Source organism: Zootoca vivipara, chromosome 1 (assembly GCF_965207765.1).
Source record: "Zootoca vivipara chromosome 1, rZooViv2.hap1.1, whole genome shotgun sequence".
Classification (NCBI taxonomy): Eukaryota; Metazoa; Chordata; class Lepidosauria; order Squamata; family Lacertidae; genus Zootoca; species Zootoca vivipara.
Genome location: NC_142582.1, coordinates 102110561 through 102135137, shown reverse-complemented (window position 1 = coordinate 102135137; position 24577 = coordinate 102110561). Strand labels below are relative to the sequence as shown.

At 42.8% G+C, this 24577-nt stretch overlaps 1 protein-coding gene across 2 annotated transcripts in view; it reads right to left on the bottom strand.

The window, feature by feature from the left end:
- Positions 1-24577, bottom strand: part of PRORP (protein only RNase P catalytic subunit) — a 52723-nt gene that overhangs the window by 27595 nt on the left and 551 nt on the right. The window contains exons 2-5 of one of the 2 annotated variants that reach the window (XM_088671816.1): positions 21544-22877; positions 20312-20359; positions 17756-17888; positions 4137-4244 (exon numbers count right to left, since the gene is read on the bottom strand). In XM_088671816.1, coding sequence (XP_088527942.1) covers positions 4137-4244; positions 17756-17888; positions 20312-20359; positions 21544-22520 — 1266 coding nt within the window. In that variant the 5' untranslated portion in view covers positions 22521-22877. The remainder of the gene's footprint in view (positions 1-4136; positions 4245-17755; positions 17889-20311; positions 20360-21543; positions 22878-24577) is intronic. The other variant, XM_088671823.1, reaches the window with a different exon arrangement.

Below are 24577 nucleotides of genomic sequence, written 5' to 3'. Positions count from 1 at the left end.
GCAAACAGAGCTCAAGGAATGGGTGGAGCAGAATCAGTGAAGAGCATGGCATGCAAGAGCGGGTGACGTGAGGAAAGCCCAGACAGAGAAACCTGGAAGACTGCATTTGCCCACCAGGTTTGAGGTCTCCCCCCTCCCCCCAGCAGGTAACACATTTTGGTTCCACATACAAACAGTTCCCACCCATCACAGTTTTCTTCCTTCTCAGCATCACTTCATAATATTCCCTTCTGCTACAGTTGTGTGCCACTTATTAAATAAAGGCAAGCTCTCTGTGTTACAATACAAGGCCTGAAATTGCCTGATGTCTTGAAATTGCCAAACACACACCCACACACTATTTTCCTGTGCTGCATTTTTGTTCAGATCCCTCAGTGTCAGGCTCCCATGGGAATTATTCAGAATTGTTTGCTTAACAAGTCATGTCTCAGCTCTAGAACTGGTTTTAAATGCCTCCAATATCAGCCCTGAAACATGTAAAATGAGAATATAGGATCACATGCCTCTGATACACATCTCAAGGTGGCCTTTTGTTCAGGAGGTTTGCTTCGTGCGTATTTTGTATTTCCCCCAGGTCTTTTAGTCTGTTTTAATCTCAGCGAAGAGTGTTTTTAAATTGTGTTACATGCACAACATGCCGTAACATCAGTCCTTCATTCTCTTTCCTCTTTCTGGGCGCACCGCCCCCCCCCAACCGAGGAACAATTCTAAACTCAGAGCAAGGAAGACAGGAAGAGGAGGAAGTGTTGCTCCAGAAAGCCTCCCTAACGCTTAGGAAAAATACAAATGGGATCCCTGGCATTTCCCACCATATCCTTACAACAACAGAAACAGGGGTGGAATGGAAAGCCCCTGCGTTCCTCCTGGGAGACTACAATGGTTCAGCTTTTGGATAACTGCAGGTAACAAGGGGAAGGAAAGGGCGCAAAGGTCAGGCTGACAGTGAAGCCCACCAATGCTGCCTTGCAGGCACTTAATCTAGTAGTACCTCTTTTCCTCACTTGCCCAGTGGCAGTGTCTCATTGGCTGGTTACTGAAGACAAACTAATTACATGCCAGTTAGCTCAGCTGGTTAGAGCATGGTGTTAATAATGCCAAGTTCACGGATTTGATCCCCACATGGGTGCATATTCCTGCATTACAGGGGGGTTGGACTAGATGATCCAATGGGTCCCTTCCAACTCTATGAGTCTATAATTCTATGATTCACATTTACATCACAGCAGCCTGTGCGATAGCTTGTTGGGTACTCTGGGGCCTGAACGCAGAAGCCCAAGGGCAGAGATCTACTGCAGATCTTGTATGCTTAGATCTCAAGGTTGTCACCAGGTGCAAGTGGGGATCAGTCAGGCCATCTGCCTTTGCTCAGATGGTGGAGCAGTCCCTTCTGCTTGTCGCAATTCAGCCACCAGCTTCCAGTTTGCCCAGCTCAAGCCACTGAACTCAGGGACCCCAAGCTAGAGAACATACCCTCCAGGGGTGGAAATCAGGTACGGCTGCCCACAAACTCAGCCTGGCCCTGCGGGAGTAGCTTAAGTTTTGACACTGACCTTTCAGAGTTCTCAGAATTATTTGTTTAGCAAAACAAAAACACACAGTATCTGATTAACAGAGATGACTCCTGGATAATACCACACTTCCTTTAGCTTGGACATGTAAGAGAACAGTGTGTACACTTTCTGTTTTACCTCATAACATGCTGAATGTGCTCCCATTCCAAGCTGGGAATTCCATCAATGTGTCTGATAGCATTGTTTCTTTTGGTCCTCCAAACACATCTAGAATCTCCTTCCAATTATTCTACTCATCAACTCCTACATGCGATAAGAATGTGGGGTGGGGATCTCCTCCCCTTATCCTCGTTCTGATTGGAGTTTTTCAGGTGGAAATTAAAGGCCTGTGAGAGATTACTTTCGTTTATCTTAAAAAGTGACATATCTGGAGACCTAACAGGATGTTGTGCTAGATTACCACAATGATTTTGCAGCTTCTGCAGAAGACACCAGGGATTTTCTTTTCTAGTCATAACAGTACATAGCTTCCTTTTTGCTGCGCTGCATTCCTCTTCAGTTACATATGCCTGATAAAATTATCATTTTTTGCCACGATTATCATCAACCCCAAATGTTGACTACCTGTACATGTTGTGTTGGGGGGGGGGAGTGCACACAGAAGTTAATCTTGGAATGTAGCCCCTTTGCCATGTGATTCGCTTCTTACATTGTGTATTCATATAGTCCGGAATAGAGGTGTATCTAGGCTCCTTTGCACCCTCGGCAGAGGATCCTGCACACCTTGCCAGAGCAGCAGAACAGTGGCCCAGGGAGCACATGCCCAATTTAGAAAGAGTGGAAAAGGCGTGATTTTTGCACATACACCTGGGTTTGTGCCCTTGGCAGGTGCCAGCCTAACCAACCCCAAGGAATGTCTCTAGTCCTGATGCCCAAGGATCCAACTGCCAAAATGGAACAAAGGTGGGGGAACCACGCTGGCAGGGTATTTTTTGCACACGGGCATGTATGCAACCAATCTTCTTTTTTGGCTATCACTCGCAGCCAAGTAAGATTGCCTTCCATAAACACAGTGTTTGGGTTTGGGATGGGTTTTTGGAAGGCACCTGTGCGTGAATTTGTTTTATGTGTGTAGATCAGTGCACACTGACCAACGCACAGTCTCTGCAGTAAGGCTCTATTCCAATGGCATGAGTAATCATGATGACCAGTAGATTCTTATGTGCTGCAGCCTTCATAGCCATTGTAATATACTGCTTGTTATCTTCCGCCTGTTCTGCTGTTGAGGACTTTTTGGATCATTCTTTGTCTAGCTCCTCCCCTTTGACCTTACCGCCTTGGGTGACCCTGCTGGGAATACGAGTCTCCTGACGGCCTCGCTCACAAGGGTCACAGGAACATGCAAGCCCATGCAACACAATAAGATGATGATTCAGCAAGTGAGTATGCAACCAATGACACAAACTGGCACATGTCTTGGATTTGCATTGACATACTGCATGTTTCTATACTGGCTCACCATTGCTCCTCATATAAACTCTGAGCTTCTTCTCCCTACACCAGGGTTGAGCTGCAAGTTATCAGAAACTGTACTGAGTTCTCACTGCACCTTCTGCAACAGTACATGACAACAAGTAAATCCCTGCTTCCACCAGCCAATAACATAATAGTGACTTAGCCATAGATACGAAAACACCAGGAAAGATACATTACAGGGTTAGGGAGAGTAATAGGAAGACCTTAGCATGGGCTGCCATTACGCCATGTTTTTGATAAGGCTTTTGTGCACCACCACAGCCTCAGTTAATACTCTGCCAGATGTAAAAGCTGTAAAATTTCTGTCAAAAGCTGGTAAGAAATCACCCTGTCAGACAACCACAAGCTGAACAAGCAATTCCCATGGCGATGGATGTTTTAGTCCAAAGACTGCATGGAGCTAGAGGGACAGCATCCATTATGCAAAAAAGTGGCAACAAGAACTCTAGACACTCATGATTTTAAAAAGGTACCTCACCTCTGAGGTGCTTCTTTTTTTGCGCCCAATCACTAACTAAACTGATGTCATGAAGAGACCTTGAAGTCCTCCCATCCCAGTGGCTGCTTCTCATGACAAATTTCACACTAAACTTTGATTGTATGCATGGGGATACCTGTTGGAAGTGGCAATGATCAGCACAGTGCGCAAGTGGGCTGTGCCTATCTGGAAACACCTCTCCAACTCTTGTCTTGCAGTCAATTCATTCTTCTCCTACAGGTCCTCATCCCTGGCATCCCTTTAACATTTTTCTGAACATTCTACTTAGAATGGGGGTCCTCTATAAAGAATGGCGTAAGCATTCTGTGCATGGATTCTAACATGCTGACCATGTCCAAGTTATCATATTTCAGCATAATAAGAGGGTATGAAAGAGCCTTATGGCAGCAAATGCAGCCCCTTTCCCTGCTTCCTACACACTAGGAAGGTAACAAACAAATCTTCACTTAACCAGAGTTTCTTGGTTAAGACAAAATGAGAAACTATGGTCGATGGCTCCAGGAAAAGCCAGAACGTTAAACCATGATTTGAAGCGGTAAAATAGCTATTACACACACACACAGTTATTTAAGATATAGAATGGTACTTACAGTTTGAGATGGAGTGGCTTTGTTGTAAACTCTGCTAACATTGAGTCCATCAATCACAATATCAAAAGGGGGACATTGATTCACAAATGTCTGAAATTCTTCAAGTTCCTTAAAAAAAAAGAAAGAGAGAGGGTAAAAAGTTGAAAGAAAAGCAACAATGAAACATTGTTTCATTATACCCTGCTATTTTTGTTTTTTTCAACCAGGTTTTATATATATTCAATGAAAGAAAATAAATTGGTAACGGGCACAGAATTCAGCAACCAAGCTTTCTTTTATTGTTCTTTTTACTGTAGAGAAGTTTCTAGTCCTTATGTTTGCAATGATAAGCTTCAATGTATATGGGCAATATCTTATGAAGATTAAGAAGTCAGAAGTTGAAAACTTCTACAACCTGCATATTTATTTGCCACTCATCTAAGTCCATATAAAAAAACTGAAAATTAATGTACAGTGGTACCTCGGTTTATGAACACAATTGGTTCCAGAAGTCTGTTCATAAACTGAAGCGAACTTTCCCATTGAAAGTAATGGAAAGTGAATTAATCCGTTCCAGACGGGTCCGTGGAGTACTCAACCTGAAGCGTACTTAACCCGAAGCATGGGTGTGTGACAAATTGAAGCACTTTTGAAATGTTTATTTCTGTCCGGCTGGCAAAGAGTTAACCCACCTTCAGCCTGACTGGCATAGAACTCTGATGGGGGCGGGACTGTGCCCGGTTTTAAAAAAGGAGGGAGAGTCGGTTTGGTCAGTTAGGAGGGAGAGGGAGGAAGGTGTGGTGTGGTGTTATGTGGTGGCTTGTATGAAGACAGTTAAGAGGCTAGGACAACTTAAAGTTAAATGTTTGACTGAGTTTATTTTGTACAACTGGAACAAAGCTAATTAATAAATGACACGTTAAAGAATCACTTATGTTTTTAACACAATAAAACTTCATCTCTGTTTTTGCCAACAAGAGGTCCGTTTGTATTTTTCCAGCGAGGTACCAGGACTCACAGCCGTGGTGACTCAAGAGAGGGCCAAACTCACCTCAGGCAGGGAGGTGGTGGTTTGTGTCCTGAAGTTACACGGAGGAGGCTTAGAAGGGTAACCTGAGGTGCCAAGAAGTTGCCAGAGTGCCTAGGGCAAACTTCTACAGTGGGGGAATCCAACTGAGGGAGACCCTTTACAGGAGGCAAGAGGTTATTCCTGGGGGACAGCCTAGAGTTTCTTAAGGTACCAGGTCACGCAAGCTGGAAGGCTCTCCTTACTAAGAAACCCATCAGTAAAAGGGGTTGATTTTTGAGGCGGCAGGAGCAGAGGGTGGGTGTTTTCCCCTCTGGATTCCTGTGTCGCAGTGATAGTAGGAGAGAGTGGGACACGGGTCGTCACATTTTTGGTGGCAGCGTCGTGATCGAAATTCAAAGCACACGCGCCTAGTTTGGTTTGAGTCTGTCAGGATTTTCCTGTGAGGAAAATGACTCACGTAAGAAAACCCAGAGAGGCAAAAGGAGATGAAAGAACGGAAGGGGCTGAGGGAAGCCCAGGTTCTGAGGTAGAACTGATGAAACTACGAATTGAGATGGCCCGAATTGAAGCTGAGAGGGAAAAGATAGCAGCTGAAAGTGAGAGGGAAAAAGCCAGAATTGAAAGTGAGAGAGAAAAAGCCAGAATTGAAGCTGAGAGGGAAAAGATAGCAGCTGAAAGTGAGAGGGAAAAAGCCAGAATTGAAAGTGAGAGAGAAAAAGCCAGAATTGAAGCTGAGAGGGAAAAGATAGCATCTGAAAGTGAGAGGGAAAAAGCTAGAATTGAAGCTGAGGAGAGAATGCAGTCCGAGAGGTTAAGGGTTCAATTAGAACAGGACAGAATGAAGCTTGAGGAGATACGTTTGAGATCAGAATTAACTCGGAGTCCAGTTAACAATGATAGTATCGCAATTAATTTAAAAAGGTTCCCCAAATTTGGAAAAGACGATAATGTCGAATCGTTTCTATTTACCTTTGAACGCGTTTGTGTGGAATTTCAAATACCTGAGGAGAACTGGATGCTTTATTTAAGACCTCAAATTTGTGGGATACTAAGTGAAATTTATGCTGACCTGAGGGAAGAAGAGCTGTCAAGTTACCAAGTATTTAAGCAAAGGGTCAGGGTTCGATGTGGACTCACGGCTGAACAAAGCATAAAGGCTTTTCGTGAGGCAAAAAAGGAACATAAAGAGACTTATGCCCAACTAGCTAGCCGCTTAGATAAATTACTTGACAGATGGATTCAAGGGAGTGGAGTGAAGGACTTTGATGAGTTAAAACAATTAATTTGTTTAGAACAATTTTTTAAGCAAATCCCTAGCAATTTACGTTGGTTCTTGAGGGATAAAAAACTGAAAACTGTGGCACGGGTTGCTGAGGTCTTAGACGAACTACAAGGAGATTTCAATGAAATAGCATTCCCAAAACACTCACAGAAGGGTAATCCATGGAGAAACAGAGAAAATAAAGACAGGCAAGAAAATTTTCCTGTCAGGGAATCAGTTTCTGACAAGACAGGTTCTAAGAAAATCACTTGTTTTTTCTGTAATCGTGAGGGCCATGTACGTGCCAGGTGCCCCCTGCTGGTTAAGTCGCAAACTACACCTTCTGCAGCTAAACAAGTAAAACTGGTAATGCAGTCTCAGGAAAATAGCTCGCCTCAGACAGAAGACTCAGAGAAATCAGACAGTCCAGCTGAGACTACTTCTAAGGTCTTACAGGTCTGGAGGGCTGAGCAGGAGTGCAACCAAGATTACATGGAGCCAATTGAATTAAATGGTCAGTCTTTTTTAGGTTTGAGGGACACAGGAGCAGAAGTCTCACTTGTCAAATCACAATTTGTTCCAAAGGAGCAGTACCTCAAGGGTCAGTCCTATAGTTTAAAAGGCATATGGGGCCCACATTTTGAAGTACCATTAGCTGAAGTTGATATTACCTACAAAGGATTTTGTGGCAAATGGAGAGTAGGAATCCTAAATGAATTGGAGGTACCCTTTTTAATAGGGAATGACCTAGCTAGTCAGAAGCACCGTATTCAAGTGATAACTAGGTCACAGTCTCAAGTCACTGAGAGTAATCCTCCTGCAGTTATAGAGTCACCCATAGAGCCTGGTGAGGATGAAGGGCTGATTAGCGTGCCAGTGGTCCAGGAGCACGGTGCCCAATTCTTGAGTGATCAAAAAGAGGATGAAACTATAAAAGAGCTGTGGGGTAAAGCACAAAGTCCTACTGCAGAAGTAACTGTGGAGAACCCCTGCTTATTTACCACCATTGAGGGAAGACTGTATAGAATTTCTAGGAGGAGGAAAACTGCTGCTGTTTGGGAAAGGAAGAAACAGTTAGTGTTGCCAAGAGCTTACCGGTTGCAAGTGCTACAAATGGCACACGACGCACCCTCAGCAGCGCATCTAGGCATTAGAAAGACTAGTGATAGAATCCAAGCAAGATTTTACTGGCCTGGGATGGGCAAAGACATCAAAGAGTATTGCAAGTCCTGTGTGATCTGCCAAAAAGCAGGCAAAAGAGCGGACAAAACGCGAGGCTTGTTACAGTCTATTCCTGTAATTACTGAGCCCTTTTCCAGAGTAGGAGTGGACATCCTCGGGCCTATCTCCAGAGTTACAAAAAGTGGGAATAAATTTATTTTATGCCTCGTGGATTATGCTACGCGCTATCCAGGAGCAATACCTCTGAAGGACATTGACTCAAAGACTGTAGCAAAAGCCCTCATGTCGGTGTTCTTAAGGCTTGGATTCCCCAAAGAAATTATAACAGATTTAGGGACATTCTTCACGTCCAAGACCATGGAAGAGCTTTTAACTCTTTGTGGGGTTAAGCATGTTAAAACTACGGCTTATCATCCGCAGTCGAATGGCTTGACGGAGAAATTTAATTCGACCCTGAGCCGGATGCTAAAAACCTATTCCATCAATCATCCTAACGACTGGGATGAGAGGCTGCAACACTTCCTATTTGGTTATCGCGAAGTGCCGCAGGAGAGCACAGGGTTCAGTCCTTTTGAACTCCTATTTGGACGACAGCCACGAGGACCCCTAGACTTGATGAAAGCAGCGTGGTCAGGGGAGGAGCAGATCGACAGCCCTGATGTTGTGACGTATCTACAGGAGCTGCAGAGCGACCTTCAAGAGCTACGGGAGCAAGCTGCTCACAACTTGCAGCAGGCACAGCGTCGACAGAAGCAGTGGTATGATGCACACGCAAGAGACAGATCTTTCCAGCCCGGTGACAGTGTGCTCGTGTTAAGAACAAGACTTCGAAAGAAGTTGGAGATGTCGTGGGACGGTCCCTTCAAAGTGGTCGAGAGGATATCAGCGGTGAACTATTTAGTAGAGTTAGATGGGGAAGGGGACCGATGTAAAAACTTTCATGTAAATTTACTTAAGCCTTATTTTGACAGAAATAAGTTGGTGTTACAAGTAAAGGGGAAGGTGACCCAAGGGATTCATTTAACTGGGTGGGGAGAGCTGAGTAAGGGCACAACTCTAGCAGAGGTGTCATTCGATGAAAGTCTGACCCCAGAGCAAAAGGAGCAGTTAAAATTAGTCCTTGCTCAGTTTGCTCAGATCTTCTCAAACATCCCAGGGAGGACCAGCCTAGCAACTTATAAAATAGACACAGGGTAAGCACATAAGTGGGAAGGAAAACATCATAGCGGACGCTTTGTCTAGGTATATTTTTGAGAGGTATAGAATGGTGCAAAGTATTATATGAAACGGTGGTAACCCTAGCAAAACATTTGTGCTTAGGCGTTATAATCTAACACATGTCAAACATGGTTTATTTGTGTACAAGTTTATGAGATGTTAATTTAGTTGACTTTGTAATATGAGTGTTATAGAATGCATTGAAGGATTTATAACCCCAAGCCCATTGCTTTGGCATTGCTCTAGTTAGTTAAGAGCAAGCCGACGCAATGTCTTTGTGGTGGGGGAGATATGTGACAAATTGAAGCACTTTTGAAATGTTTATTTCTGTCCGGCTGGCAAAGAGTTAACCCACCTTCAGCCTGACTGGCATAGAACTCTGATGGGGGCGGGACTGTGCCCGGTTTTAAAAAAGGAGGGAGAGTCGGTTTGGTCAGTTAGGAGGGAGAGGGAGGAAGGTGTGGTGTGGTGTTATGTGGTGGCTTGTATGAAGACAGTTAAGAGGCTAGGACAACTTAAAGTTAAATGTTTGACTGAGTTTATTTTGTACAACTGGAACAAAGCTAATTAATAAATGACACGTTAAAGAATCACTTATGTTTTTAACACAATAAAACTTCATCTCTGTTTTTGCCAACAAGAGGTCCGTTTGTATTTTTCCAGCGAGGTACCAGGACTCACAGCCGTGGTGACTCAAGAGAGGGCCAAACTCACCTCAGGCAGGGAGGTGGTGGTTTGTGTCCTGAAGTTACACGGAGGAGGCTTAGAAGGGTAACCTGAGGTGCCAAGAAGTTGCCAGAGTGCCTAGGGCAAACTTCTACAGTGGGGGAATCCAACTGAGGGAGACCCTTTACAGGAGGCAAGAGGTTATTCCTGGGGGACAGCCTAGAGTTTCTTAAGGTACCAGGTCACGCAAGCTGGAAGGCTCTCCTTACTAAGAAACCCATCAGTAAAAGGGGTTGATTTTTGAGGCGGCATTGTAATTGGTTCCGGAAGTCTGTTCATAAACTGAAGCGTTCATAAAGTGAAGCGAACTTTCCCATTGAAAGTAGTGGAAAGTGAATTAATCTGTTCCAGATGGGTCCGCGGTGTTCGTAAACCGAAAATTCATAAACCGAGGTGTTCATAAACAGAGGTTTCACTGTATGCTAATTTGCATATAAGTTTCAGAAATCCACTTTTCTTGGCACAATACAAGGATACCCGAGCACAGAATTGATTTTTTAAATTATTATTACTGAGTACACATTAGCCCCGACTCTAAACAGTTGACAGGAACATATCCTGGAAATTTTATTTTTTACACCTGCAGTAGCTACACACAGCATATTTGTTCTCTTTAGGCCTAAACATAAGGTTTATGAACTAATTTCTGCCATATTTAGGATGGAGGTGCCCATCAAGGCTACCAAATCATTTTTAGAACTCCATGAACTGGTACAGACATATCTGAAAAACTACTCTGAGTGATGTCACCAATCCATTTTGAGTTGAGTTATCCATGTGTGCTGCTTTAATCCATTACATCCAGAGTTTGCAGAAATGAAACTGGGAAACTGTGGTTTTCCCAACCCCTCTCAATTCCTGGTAATCTGAGTAAAACCTCTCTCATAGCAAGTAGCAGCTGCCTCTCAGCGAGCAACCAAGAAACAACAACTTCCTCTGCCAGCTCTTTTTGCAGTCGCTGCAGAAGAAAGCACAATCCAAAATGAAAGCATAGAAAAGGAACCTCACACCGGGCCCATGGGCAGGAAGGTCTGGAGGCTGTGGAAATACAATTTGGGCTAGGTGAACTGCAGGACAGGGAACCAGTAACGTCAGAGGCCTGAACTTCATAGAGGAGTCTGAAGGAATTATCCAAACCTTTTGCTGTGCATAAATTATTTTAGTGAGCAAAAAAGTACCAATGGTGCTCAACATGTGGTTAACAAGATGATCAAGCTATGCTGCACACCTAGGACAGAAAACCCCGAGCTCTTTTGGCCTCTCATTCAATTACCTGAAATTACGTGCATGATTTCGAAGGGGAAAGTTCACCAGTGTGCAAAGAATCAAAGAACACAAAATAAGCCCAAATGGACAGAGTGGGGGTAACAATACAATCCTATACATGTCTCCTCAGAAGTAAACCCCACTGAATTCACTGGCACCGACTCCCAGGTACAGTAAGTGCATCTAAATTGCAGCCTACAGTTCCACTTTCAATCAGGTACGATGCAGGCGAAGTAAAACTACTGAAATCAATCGAGAATTGCAGGGTGGCAAAGCAAACTACTTGGGGTGGCAAGGATTTTCTTTTCGTTTTTGCCCTCCAACGTGGCAACCAGCAGATCTTGAGAAAATCCAGTTCTCTCAGTCTTATCAACAATACATGTGACAGTGCACTTTGTTCCATCGTTTGACATTAGTCACCAACATTAGTCACTACCTCCACATTACATTTTTAAAAACCTACATTTCGAATCCTGTTCTTGCTGCTGCTTCTTTTCAAAACACCTGACAGCAAGTCTTCTGGGAACTCCCTCTTGCTTTTGTTACTCAAACTGCCTCTCAGGGGTTATTGCAGGTGCATTTCCCAAAGTGAACCCTGTCAACTCACACATATCACCAAAGCCTTCTAATTACCCTAGACATTTCTGCAGCACAAAAGGAAAACAGAACTGACATGCTGATACTTTCTCCCACCCCACCCCCTCAGGGGAATCTGCTATGGCTTGTTACCAATAAGTTTACACCTGGGGACAAGCCCTGCGGATGCACCATAAACACTTCCCATTCTGACCCCAATAGTATTGCCAACCATTCTACTAAAAAATATCTAATCAGTCAGTTTTTGCAAGTTTCTCGCTCCTGCACCAGCTGTAACCCTGTACAGAATTTCCCCCATCAGTGCCACTTCTGAGACATATGAAAACCGCTTCCCCTATAAACTCTGCTACTAGCTCAGGTCATCTGAGTGGTGGGCCTATTCCCAAGTTTCTCAAGCTGTGTACAACCTTGAGTATGAGAACCTGGCCTTTTTTATTTTGGTTGGTTGGTTGTGGTCCCCTCATTATAGCCCGCTAAGCCTTGCTTAATTCAGAGGATTTCCATGAGCCGATTGGCTTTTATATGATCTGCTATTCCACCCTTCATAGTTTTTTAAACCAGTACTAATTTTTAAATCAGTACTGATTTTTTAGTTATGTCGGAAATGCTGCATGTTCATGCTGGTTTTTATGTAGGATTACATTACATGCAAGAGTGTCCTCTGTAAAAGGGCCTTTGCAAATTTATAACATGAACGCATCAATAATATAATTACTTTGCCAGCTTTCTAAACTGCCTCTCGTGAAAGGCCAAGAGGAGGTCACATGGGGACCACAAAAGGGGAGAGTGAGGGGAAGGAGGCAATCGGGTAGGAACCTGAGCATGTTAGGAGCAGAAAGAATGAACTAAAAATGGAGTTCGCGGTATGCAAGGTAAGGCGACAGCTCCGTGTGGGGAAAGATATCCATCAGGAGGAACGCCCTCCCAGCAGATGTCAAGACAATAAGCAACTATTTTACTTTTAAAAGACAATTGAAGGCGGCCCTGTTTAGGGAAGTTTTTAATGTTTGATGCTGTATTGTTTTTAATATTTGGTTGGAAGCCGCCCAGAGTGGCTGGGGAAACCCAGCCAGATGGGTGGGGTATAAATAAAAATTATTATTATTATTATTATTATTATTATTATTATTAGTGGTGTATTGCTCCATATGGCCACCATATGAGAAGAGAAGACTCCCTGGAAAAGACCCTGAAGTTGGGAAAGATTGAGGGCACTAGGAGAAGGGGACGACAGAGGACGAGATGGTTGGACAGTGTTTTCTCGAAGCTACGAACATGAGTCTGACCAAACTGCGGGAGGCAGTGGAAGACAGGAGTGCCTGGCGTGCTCTGGTCCATTGGGTCACGAAGAGTCGGACACGACTAAACGACTAAACAACAATTGCTCCATAATGACAACCCAAAAATGAAAGGAAGACTACCAGATACTTTAGCTACCTGGACAGCATTTTCACTCAGTTTGCAAAGCTAGTTTAAAAGTGCTCAAGAGCAACCCTGCAGGGTCAGAGCAAAGTCCTATACTGTATGGCCAAGCAGATGCCTCCAGGAAGCCCACAAACAAGACATGAGGGCACTAGGCCTCTCCCACTGTTGTTACCTAGCAAGTATTCAGAAGGATGTGGCCTTGGGTCCTGGAAGTGGCATATTATAGCCGTCATGACCAGCAGCTGTTAAGGATGTGATGCAATGTGAAGTGGAATCCAGCAGGTTTAGGCCTTAAAAAGTTTCCCTATGAATGCAGCATTGAAGAGCGTGTGTGTGTGTGGGTTTTTTCCAGGCTCAATCTCTTGGTAGAAATATTTTGGCACTTCCTTCAGAAGCAGGAAATTAATTTTTTCTGTGAACTTTTTCTCTCTCCAAACACTACTCAACCAAATTAGACTGAAATTAATTAATTGAAATGAAATTAGAGCTTGAGCCGAACAATGAGATGAGAAGGGGGGTGGGGTGGAAATAGAATTGAGTTAATGAATCATTAAACTGTCACTGCAGCTCTTTGGCTAACTAACAAATGATGGAAGGCGATAATTAGCTACCATTACAGTCAAATTCACCGAGCTATTTCCTTCTTGTGATAATAGGGCTGAATGAGTAGCTTTGAAGAGACAGTTGACCACAGGTGTGCATTGGTGTCATGGTCTTGCACTAAGAGTAGCAAGAAGACAACAAATATCCGGAAAGGTCAGTGATTACGGCATGATTCCAGCTGTCTACCTGGAAACTCTGCTTGCTGGTCTCTGTTGAGCTCAGAGGAAGTGAGAGAGCGTACAGCAGTGGTATCTCTGATGTCTTTACCGATGCTTCTCTAACGCACATGGTGGCACAAAAGAAGGGATTCCACAGGCGACAATCATCCATTCATTTACATTTGGTTTCACAAACTGGTTTCAGAAAGAAAAACACCTGAGTTGGATCACTGTGTGACTGATTAGGGAGGGGAATGCCAACCAAGTGACTTCAGTGACTCACTGTGACTTATAAGAAAGGGCCTCGTGTACATCCACCTGATCACAAACATAGATCACCTCACTGAGTACTAAAAATTAGTAACCAACCGTTCTATAACGGCATCCATAAAACTACTTATCCTCTCAAGACCAGGAAGAGCCAGCAGCCTTCTCTGCCATAATGGAAACAGCAATTTATACGTTTCTTGAGATATGGGAATTGAAGTTCCATTTCAGGGAGCTAGTATTCTAGTTGCTTTTTGTTTACATCAATGTTTCTTTGAAACAAGGGTTTTAAGTCATTCTCCACAGTAAGCATGCACATCAGTTCCTAGCAACAGGAAGACTTAGAAATTATGTTCTATATAATTCAGAAAAATTCAGTCTTAAATGGATGCCACACTAATTCCTGAACAGCTCAGTGAAGTTTCCCCTGTTGTCCAGAACTCTTTACGTCTTTCAATAAGCCTACAATCAGGATGTTATTTCAGTTAAAAGCCGCTGTGCTGTAGCAAATACTGCTTTTCCTATTAAAATAAATGAAAATTAGGAGCAACGTCACTGACACAACCCCTTGAGACTGCAGGCATCTCAGTCACTACATCATAACATATAATCTGGGCAAGGATAAGTGCAAATATGCCTTAATAATAATAATAAAACATTAACAGAACAGATGCCTTTCTCTATCTACCGGTACATCTGATTTCAGGCAGCTGCTGCAAGAGCTATTATTAGTGAGAAATGGAATCTCCCCAAACATCCAATACTTGCCTCAAAACAAACATTCTATTATTAAGGCTAAGGCTAGGGCTGTTCCCACAACAAATCCCTTCCAGAAAAGCCCCAGCTTTGTGTTAAAAACTTCTAACCATGGTAAATTCCTAAAATTTATATCAAACGCCAGAAAATTACTCAAGATAATTATTCACTTCCAGCAACCATCAAATTATAGAATCATAGAATTGTAGAGTTGGCAGGGACCTCGAGGATCAACCCACCAACATAACATACCCATAGGTTCTCTCCCCTTAGTGGCCTGCTAATTATAGATGCATGTGCATAAGAACAGGCCTACTGACCCAGACAAAAGGCTGATCTAGTCCAGCATTTCACTCCCAACCGTGGCCAGTCATATCCTCCTGGAAAGGAGGACACAGGCCTTCCCTACAGTTTGCCACTTAGTAATGGGAATTCAGTGGCATGCTGCTCCTGATAATGGAGGTTTTATATATCTATTGGACAGACCTATCCCCCATAAAATTTATCCCACCCTGCTTTATCCCACCTGTGCGTATGTAGCTGCCGCCATATCTTGTGGCAGCCAATTTCATTAATGACAACTCTTTTCATGAAGAACTCTCTTTCTACTACTGGGATGGCTCGGTCGGTAGAGTATGAGACTCTTAATCTCAGGGTCGTGGGTTCGAGCCCCACCTGGGGCAAAAAAAATGCTGCACTGAAGGGGGTTGGACTAGATGACCTGCACAGTCCCTTCCAATTCTACAATTCTATGATTCTACTACTGCAACTGCAGCTCAAGTTTATTGAGCCACACATTAAAATTTTATCTATAAATACATATACATAGGTAAAAGATAAAGGCAAAGGATGCATGGATGGTTGAGTCCAATCAAAGGTGACTATGGGGTGCTTTACAGGCCAAGTGAGCCAGCACTTGTCCACAGACAGCTTTCCAGGTCATGTGGCCAGCATGACTAAACTGCTTCTGGTGCAATGGGAGACCGTGACATGTGCCAGAGCGCACAGAAACGTCATTTACCTTCCTGCCACAGCGGTACCAATTCATCTACTTGCACTAGTATGGTTTCAAAATGCTAGATTTGCAGAAGCCGGGGCAGAGTAATGGGAGCTTATCCCATGGCATGGATTCAAACCTCAGTGGTTTAGACCACAGTGCCACCCGTGTCCATACGTAAACGTATACACATACACCCCTCCCTTTCAGGCAGATTGATTTATTTAAATTTTTAATCCTGCCTATCTTTCCAAAGAAACTCAAGGTGGCTAACAATTAAAATAGCAAGACAACACAAAGCAAAAACAATCCCTGACTCAAAACAATAGCAAAGTATTACCATAAAACTAAATACAAATTTAACAGTTCCAAACACCTGTCAAAATAAAACACCAAGCGAACAAATGAGTGCAGCTTAGGGCCTTTTTAAAAAGCTGCATCTTTAGGAATGGCTTGCAGCACTATAAGGACAGGCCTGACACATTGTGCCTGGCAAGACTTTTCATAGGATGGCTAAAGGTAATAAGATAAAGGACCCCTGGATGGTTAAGTCCAGTCGAATTCGACTTTGGGGTACAGCATTCATCTCCCCCCCTAATCCTAGTTAATACCAACCTTGCCCAACAAATTCAAGGGATCTGGAGTAGGCCCTCAAATTATGACATACAGAGGAGCTGCACACTTGCATACGCTCACATTTGTACAGTAAAACACACGATTAATGGAAATAATGATGACTGCATTTGGAAACAATGCTGGCCATGAACCACAACTAGCAAAATTAGGTGGTACATGCCCTGCATGATGGTGACCACACACTTTGAGCACTTCACTCCTCTCTTCCTGGAGCAGGGAAAAACCAATCAAGTGGTTAATTCTGTGTTACAGCCAAACCAGTACTTGTGGTTTCTTTCTCCCCAACAAACCATGATCGGGAGGCCTGGGCTGAATACAAAAGTTAAATCCAACTATGGATCCCCCACGTCTGGTCCCAAACACACTTCCTATTTATTTCTGATAAAAGCCCCACTAGGTAAGCCAGTAAAGTATTATTAGCCAACACGGCACAAAGTGAACTTAAACAGTGCCCCATTGGGCATTCGGATTCCAAAAGAACGTTCGAAAACCGGAACACTCACTTCCGGTTTTTGATCGTTCGGGAGCTGGAACGTTCAACTCCCAAGGCGTTCGGGAGCCGAGGTTAGGACTGTAACAGCATATTTCACATTAGAAGGATTCCTACTTTACAAATCAATGCATTACTGTGCTGTTCCTTTTGTAGAAGAGTAAAGAATTTGTAAAAGGCACAGCTCCATGAATGTGATTCTGAAAGAAATGCCCTGATCCCATTAGTAACTGACACTTTAAAGAGTGGGGCAGAAGAAAGGGAAATACTAGTTATCCATCTTCCACAATCTCTGATCTCTGTTAATATTTTTTTGTCTCTAGCGTCATATCCAAGATGTAACACTAGCGCCACCCAGTGGCCTGTTTACATTCCAAGGAGGCAAACAATACAAGTATTTGAATTGTTAATTCTAGAGATGGTGCTTTTCACATGGCATAATTTCTAAACTGTGTCATGATTTATTAAAAATGGAACAAATGAATTCATGGGCAGAAGCAGACTCATCACAGGCAGGGTGGAAGTGTCTGCTCACAGAGGACCTATAAATAGGTCCAGATTAATGATACAACATGCCTCAATCTACTGTTAGCACATGTATACATTTTTCAATAGTTTTGTTTACAGCTTAAGGATTTATGATGCTAAAAGTAGATACCAGTCCAAAGGAAATGGTCTCAAATATGTATGTACCGTGGGTGCCAGCTTAAAAACATCTAATCTGGCGGCCACCAATGATTCACATGCTAATGACGTAGCTTATATATAAAATGTTCTTTATTCTGAATTAGTCATAAATTAAGCACAACCTTTGAGGACTATTTTTATATTATTCGTGGTTTGGTCCCATGGCTTGCTATTGCTGCAATTAGGTAGGATGGGACCTATCAAGAGCTACATAAACAAAATACTTTTAAAGAACATGCTGTTCTGCCAGTGTGGCAGCAGCATTACATCAGGGTTATAGGCAAATACATCATTTCTTATAAGCAAATCAGTATACAAATATTGGTATCCTTGCAACTCACCTGGGGGGTTGTTTTCCTAAACGTATCAGTCCCTTGTATCACGTCCTTTATTATTCTTTCCTTGAGTGTGTTGTATTCTTCTGGACTCAGGTTAATACCTTCCAAGGACTGATTACAAGATGGGCACTGCCCACTGCAACATCAATCAAGCCACAGACAGTTAGCAGCAGCTTATAAAATTAGCTACAAAGTAAACCTGTTTTTCCTTCAAACGATGATTGAAGAAAAATGTTATATACCCCAAAAATGCAAAAAAATAAATAAAATGATGCATTTATTCATGTCTTGATCCAAAACTTGCAGGAGCATGTTGGAACCTTGTTCAGATGTAATGCTAAGCTATGGTGTAGTACAAAGGTCTCCTAATGTTGTTAGACTACAGTTCCAGTCATCCCTGCCCATGGACCATGCTGTCTAGGGCTGACAGGAGTTAGGAGTCCTATAACATCTGCAGGACCACAGGTTCCCTGCTACAGAAGTAAAGGTAAAAGGACCCCTGACCAGTAGGTCCAGTCGTGACCGACTCATCTTGCAGCGGTTGCGGGTTGCGGCACTCATGTCACGTTATTGGCCGAGGGAGCCAGCGTACATCTTCCAGGTCATGTGGCCAGCATGACAAAGCTGCTTCTGGCGAACCAGAGCAGCTCACGGAAACGCCGTTTACCTTCCTGCCAGTTATCTACTTGCACTTTGACGTGCTTTTGAACTGCTAGGTTGGCAGGAGCTGGGACCAAGCAACGGGAGCTCACCCCGTCACGGGGATTCGAACTGCCAACCTTCTGATCAGCAAGCCCTAGGCTCTGTGGTTTAACCCACAGCGCCACCCGCGTCCCTGCGGAAGTAGACTGTGGTTAAGACCACAGGTGTCTAGGTTCAGAAATAATGCTAATTTGTGGCTGAAAATAGAAATGAAAACATCAAATGTCATCCTCACAGGTGTGCTAGGAGAGGAGAGGAGGAAGCACATGAGCCCAAGGCTTGCTCAGGTAAGCTAAACCATGATTCAGTGTTACACTAAAAACAAGGCCACTGACTGCCTTGCCCAATAGTTAGATGGAGTATATAAAAATTAAGATTTTATGATTATAGAGTTCATTTATTCATCACACCTCCTGTTAGCAGATATTGCTGTGGCACCAAGCCGTACATACCAAGCCATTCTATTGAACTAAAGCTTTAAAAATCTAGACCAGGGTTTCCCAAACTTGGGTCTCCAGCAGTTTTTGGATTACAATTCCCATCATCCCTGACCACTTGTCCTGCTAGCTAGGGATGATGGGAGTTGTAGTCCAAAAACAGTTTGAGATCCAAGTTTGGGGAGCTCTGATCTAGAACTTTTTTAGGGTAGGATGGAAGAATGATCAGAATAGCAAAAATAAGGGAATGGCAGAGGTATACAAAACTATAGGACATTATAAGGCAGGGTGGTGAACCTTTTTTGGCTGTTGGGACTACATCACCCAGTGTAGCAAATGACACAGTAACACACTCATAGAGGCTTTCCTCTCCACAAACTCCTCAGCTAATTTATGCAGGAATTGTAGTGGTATTTTATTCCCCACTGCAGTCCTGGGCAGAGGAGTTTGAAACCAGTGCCGTGAGGGGAGGAAAGCAGTGTCTTCTCCACTGAACTCAAGAATGATGGGGTATGATTTTACCTGTCACCACAGACTAAGTACCAGAAAATAATTTAAACCTCCATATACCATGTAATACATGAAGATATCTGTCACTGTATGTACTTTACAGCAGTTGGAAAATGTTCCTCTGATTTTTCCTTTACAGTAATGTATTCTTCTCTAACACCTTTACTTTGTCTCCACTTCTACTCCCATTACACACTGTGCTATTTTCACTCACTTGAATTCAGCAGGAATCCTCAGGACATTCAATAATTAAACATATCAAAAATTGCAACAATTTAACCTTTTATTTTGGTGGTTACTGTGATTTCTGTGTGATTTCACCGTTCAGTTTAAAGCACAATCCTTTACATGTCTTTTCAGAAGTAAGTCCCATTGAATTAAATGAGGCTCACTCTCAGGTAACTGGGTACAGGACTGCATCATCACCATCATCATTTACTATTTATACCCCAACCATCTGGCTGGGTTTCCCCAGCCACTCTGGGCAGCTCTCAGCAGAATAATAATAATGCGATAAAATATCTAACATTAAAAGCTTCCCTAAACAGGGCTGCCTTCATATCTCTTCTAAAATTCAGATACTGTAGTTGTTTATTTTCTTGACATCTGGTGGGAGGGCATTCCACAGGGCAGGCACCACTACCAAGTAGGCCCTCTGCCTGGTTCCTTGTAACCTCACTTCTTGCAGTGAGGGAACCGCCAGAAGATCCTCGGAGCTGGACATCAGTGTCCGGGCAGAACAATGGGGGTTGGAGCAGCCATTAAATTCCCCTATACAAATTTATATATGCACAAATTGTCAGAAACAATTTTTTTAAAAAAACTTTAAGCCAGGGCTGAAAATCTTTGATCAAAGTAGGGATAAGCAAAATTTTTAAAGAGAGCTTCAAGATTAAAAAAAAATGTTTACCTATGTTTGATGCTGGTTAAGCTTCCTTTCCAGTTTTCTCCTGGAATACTACAAAAGATTGCACAAAAATTAGAATCTGGTATTATAAATTTAATCAGTCCAAAAGATGCACCTCTTGTGACTACTGTAGTTCCAAACTAAGGCATCAATTCTATGCATACTTACTTGTCAGTGAAGTATTTTGAAAATTTGGGACTTTTAAAGAACATGGTCTTAATTAAGACCCATCTGCCTCAAGGGAAGGCAGAAGCAAGCAATGCCAGGCCAGGGAGCTTCTTCCACCAGCACCCAGTCAGCTAGAGACAATTGTCACTCTACATTTTAGAGCATTTATTTATTTTACTATTTTAAAATTGTAAACACGTTGGGTGCTTTGGCAGAAAGGTGGTGTGCAAATGCAATAAATACTGGTAAGCAAGCAAGGACATATATGATCAAATGCATTATCTGCAATTTGATGCATGTTTACTTGTGCATAAAACCCATCAATTCTGCAAATTCTGAGCAAATATACCTAGGAGTATGCCATACTTAACTAAAGGTAAATGTTACATGTCCACAAAAGCTTCAAAATATCATTTAACATCTACCTATTCAGTATGTACTTATTCTGAGGGCAGGACTTTTGCAAAAGGTTATAGATGTTATTTATCCTGTGCAAAGGTGTCAATAGGCTGCAACAAAAAAATATATTTTTTAATGATTGATCTTAAGTGGCTGTGTCCAATGGCATTCTTTAATACGCACGAGGGAGTGCAGGTAGATTCAAAGGAACCAGAAAGTGGATCCAAGGGATGTGAAATGTGGTAGGTTGTTGAAATACCTCCTTGTATTGTTGAGAAAAATAAGAAGGACGTGATTAACATAGCGGGTCAGCTTATGTTGTACAGGCATGTGCCCATGTGCACACACAAAGGGAGTTAGAAAGTGGAACACCCTTTTCATTAGTGAGCATTTTGCTCACCTCCACAGGGAACTTTGCCTTGCAAAAAAATATATGATTAGCCACATCTCTAAGTTCGATATAACCAATACTAGACACACGGACACAAAATTAGGAGACCTACCTAAGTATGTGACACATGGCATGCATTTACAACCAACAATAAACAAAACCAGAGGTTAACAGTTGCTTAGAGTGATCAGATTCTGAAGCATGTATGATTTGAAATTGTCTCCAGGCAAGTCTGGCTGAATCAGATCAGCCAGTACCTGCAACAGGACAAACTTACCTTTCAAACCACTGCTTTATACTCTGCATTAAAGCTTCCCCAGGATATACTTGATTATCTCTTAAGTAGGAGAGGATGTGCATGAGTTCGGTTTTCAAAATGTCATCCTTCACACGTTTGCCAGTGTCGAAGAAAATCTGTAAGGTATCCAGGTTTGGCACCAGGTCCTTAGCTAGCATCTCATGAAAGAGTTCGCATGCAAGATTTATTTCCCGGTTAAGAAGGGCCCCCCTGATGCAGTCTCCATAGTTTGATTTTGAAGGGGTCATGACTTTTTTTAACTCCTCCAGCAGCGACAAGGCCTCCCTCCAGCGTGGTGTACCACTCAGACCTCTGATGAGAAGACCATAACCTGATGTTTCTAAAGTCTTAAATCTGGCTTTCAGAATGTCGTGGACATCGTAAATCTCCTCCGTGCTCCCCTGAGAGACACACAGGCGCAAGTACTTCAGCAAAATATTGTAGTGAATATCTCCCTCTCGATTAGCCACTGCAGCCAACAAGGATTTGGCCACATCAATGGGGCTGTTGCAAGCTATCATTTGCTCAAACATAGCCACTTCAAACTTTCTCAGTCCCTCAAATTGTCCCTTCAGCTCTTCCCATTCGCCAGCACTCAAAGGTTTTTCTGGAGGATGAAGTGTGATCCGCCTCGAAAGGATGGAGCGCTCCGAATCTTCAATGGCTTCACAGAGCCCTGATCTCCTCTTTGATGCTCCAGCAGCAAACAGGTTGAAAGGGCTTGGAGAAGAATAGTCTTTCCTCACTCTGGTCTCCCTTATACCTTCACCTTTACCTTTAAAACTCAATGTGGTAGTTTTGTGGTCCACTGGTTTTGCACACTGATATGACGTAGTGAAAATGAAGCACCCCAAGACAGTGGGCACCTGCTGAAGCTTTGGCATGGGATAAAACATGTGACTTTTCTTCAGTGACTTCAGTAGACCCAAGGTGCTTGTTTGGTGAAAAAATACCATGATGCAAAAAAAATATTAACACCAATGGAGAGAGGATAAATTCCTGAAGGAACAGCCCAGTTATGTAGTTTGTGGAGTAGAGGTGTATTGAAACCCTTATCAAAACTGAGAAACGTGGGATGGGATGGGATAGAAGTCAGTAGTCAATTTAGGTGTTTCAGTAAACTGAATCAGCCTTCATGTAGTCTTCAGAAAGAGACGCTGTAAGCTCATTTCAAAGTGAGAGCATCCCTTTCCCCAAATGTAAAAAAGAAAAAGAATAATAGATTGATATCAGGCCATCTTTGATGTTCTTTCAGTTGCCATATCTACACATTGAAGTAATAAGCACAATGATGTGAGATTTTCATTCAAATCCTGTCAAGAAACATAAAAGCAAATAAGAACAAAAAAACAATACCCCTCCAAAATGATACAATATACACAATTGCAACTTCCGGCCAAAATTCCTCCTATCTACTAGTGTTATTTTTCACAATCCCTAAATAGAAAACTCTTTCCCCCCCCCCTACTTTCTGCAGCTTCCAACCATCCTCTACAAAGGTCTTTAAATGGCATGGAAAATTAGAAGAATTGTGTAACTGGCATGAAGGAATTGCCTATCTTTATCTTAAAGGCAACTCAATCAGGGTTAACACAAAAGTTATTTTTCCAACACAATCCTACTTTCAAGTGCTTTGGCATTATTTTTCACCCTTAAGATACTTTAGCTAAGTTGCAGACACCACACCTTAGGTTTGTGTACCCCTGCTCTCCCTCTCTTCGCACATGGCCATGATGTGATCATAAGCATGCACTTCTGTTTTCAACCACACTTTGTTATTTTGTCTGAACAGGGTAATGTTTTTACCATGGTTCATTCAAACAAATCAGGATCATAAACCATGGTTTGATTTGGGTATATACGAACAAACCATATTTTAAACTAATAAAATTTGCTCCAGTTTGAACAAAAGAACAAACTGCTATTCAAAACCAAACCAGAGGCTCCTGATCTCCTCGTGGTTATGCTGCAAGAGGAAATTAGAGGGCATTAGTTCATTCACATAGCACTAAACTATGTTTATGTCTGAATGTAGTGTGTCTGCTGTCACACTTGACCCCAAGCCACCAAGGTCCACAAGCTTAATTTCCTGCTATGGAGTTTTACTGTTACACAAAGCCATGGTGAAACAACACAGGTGACTACATGTCTGGCTTATGGTAAAGGGAAGAGCTCAGATGCACCAGAAGGTGAAAAGTCTTGAGATGTACTACAACTTATACTGACCACTGTTGTAAGAAAAAAGTAGAAACACAGGAACAATCCAATACTATTCTATTTTCTTCTATAATTACAGAAATTTCATGAATAGGAGCAACTGCAATCTCCATCCTCTGTTCTTCACAAGAAAAAGCTGGATGCTTCTTGTTATGTACTAAGCTTGGATCCTAGAACAATAGGCAAGTAGGATCCTAGAATGCAACAACTGATTGGCTTGCAGGAGACCAATCAGGCTCCAGGAAGAAGTTACTCAGCCTATTAGGCTGGTAGGATTGTAGAATGCAACAATTGATTGGCCTGCAGGAAAAGACCAATCAGGCCCCAGGAGGGAAGCAGAATCAGCCAATCAGACGGGATTCATTGTGTAATGCCCCCTAAGGTTTGGGGGGCATTTTATTCACTATTTTACAAGCTGCAATAAAGAGCATGAAGTCACTACAGGACTCAGAGTACATTTCACTTCTGTTTTGATTTGTCTCTAAAAAGATGGGGAACTAAGGCACCTTGGGAGGGGAAAATCCGTGATATAAATACCTGTACAGTATTAAATCACAGGGCTTAGCCCTACTTTTGCCTTCCCCTTCAATACTTCTGGCAAAACAGAACTGAAATAAAAAGCTCAGTGGAAACAGCCAAACACATTACTGTATTACTGCAAGCCACGACAATTCCCAAGCGGCAGGACAGTGGAAGCTCTAGCCTAGGCAAACTCCCCGCACCTGAGATAACGGAGCACATGGCATGCTGGGAATTGTAGTCTATGTTAGCCGCAAACCCTCTGCACAGCCCCCTG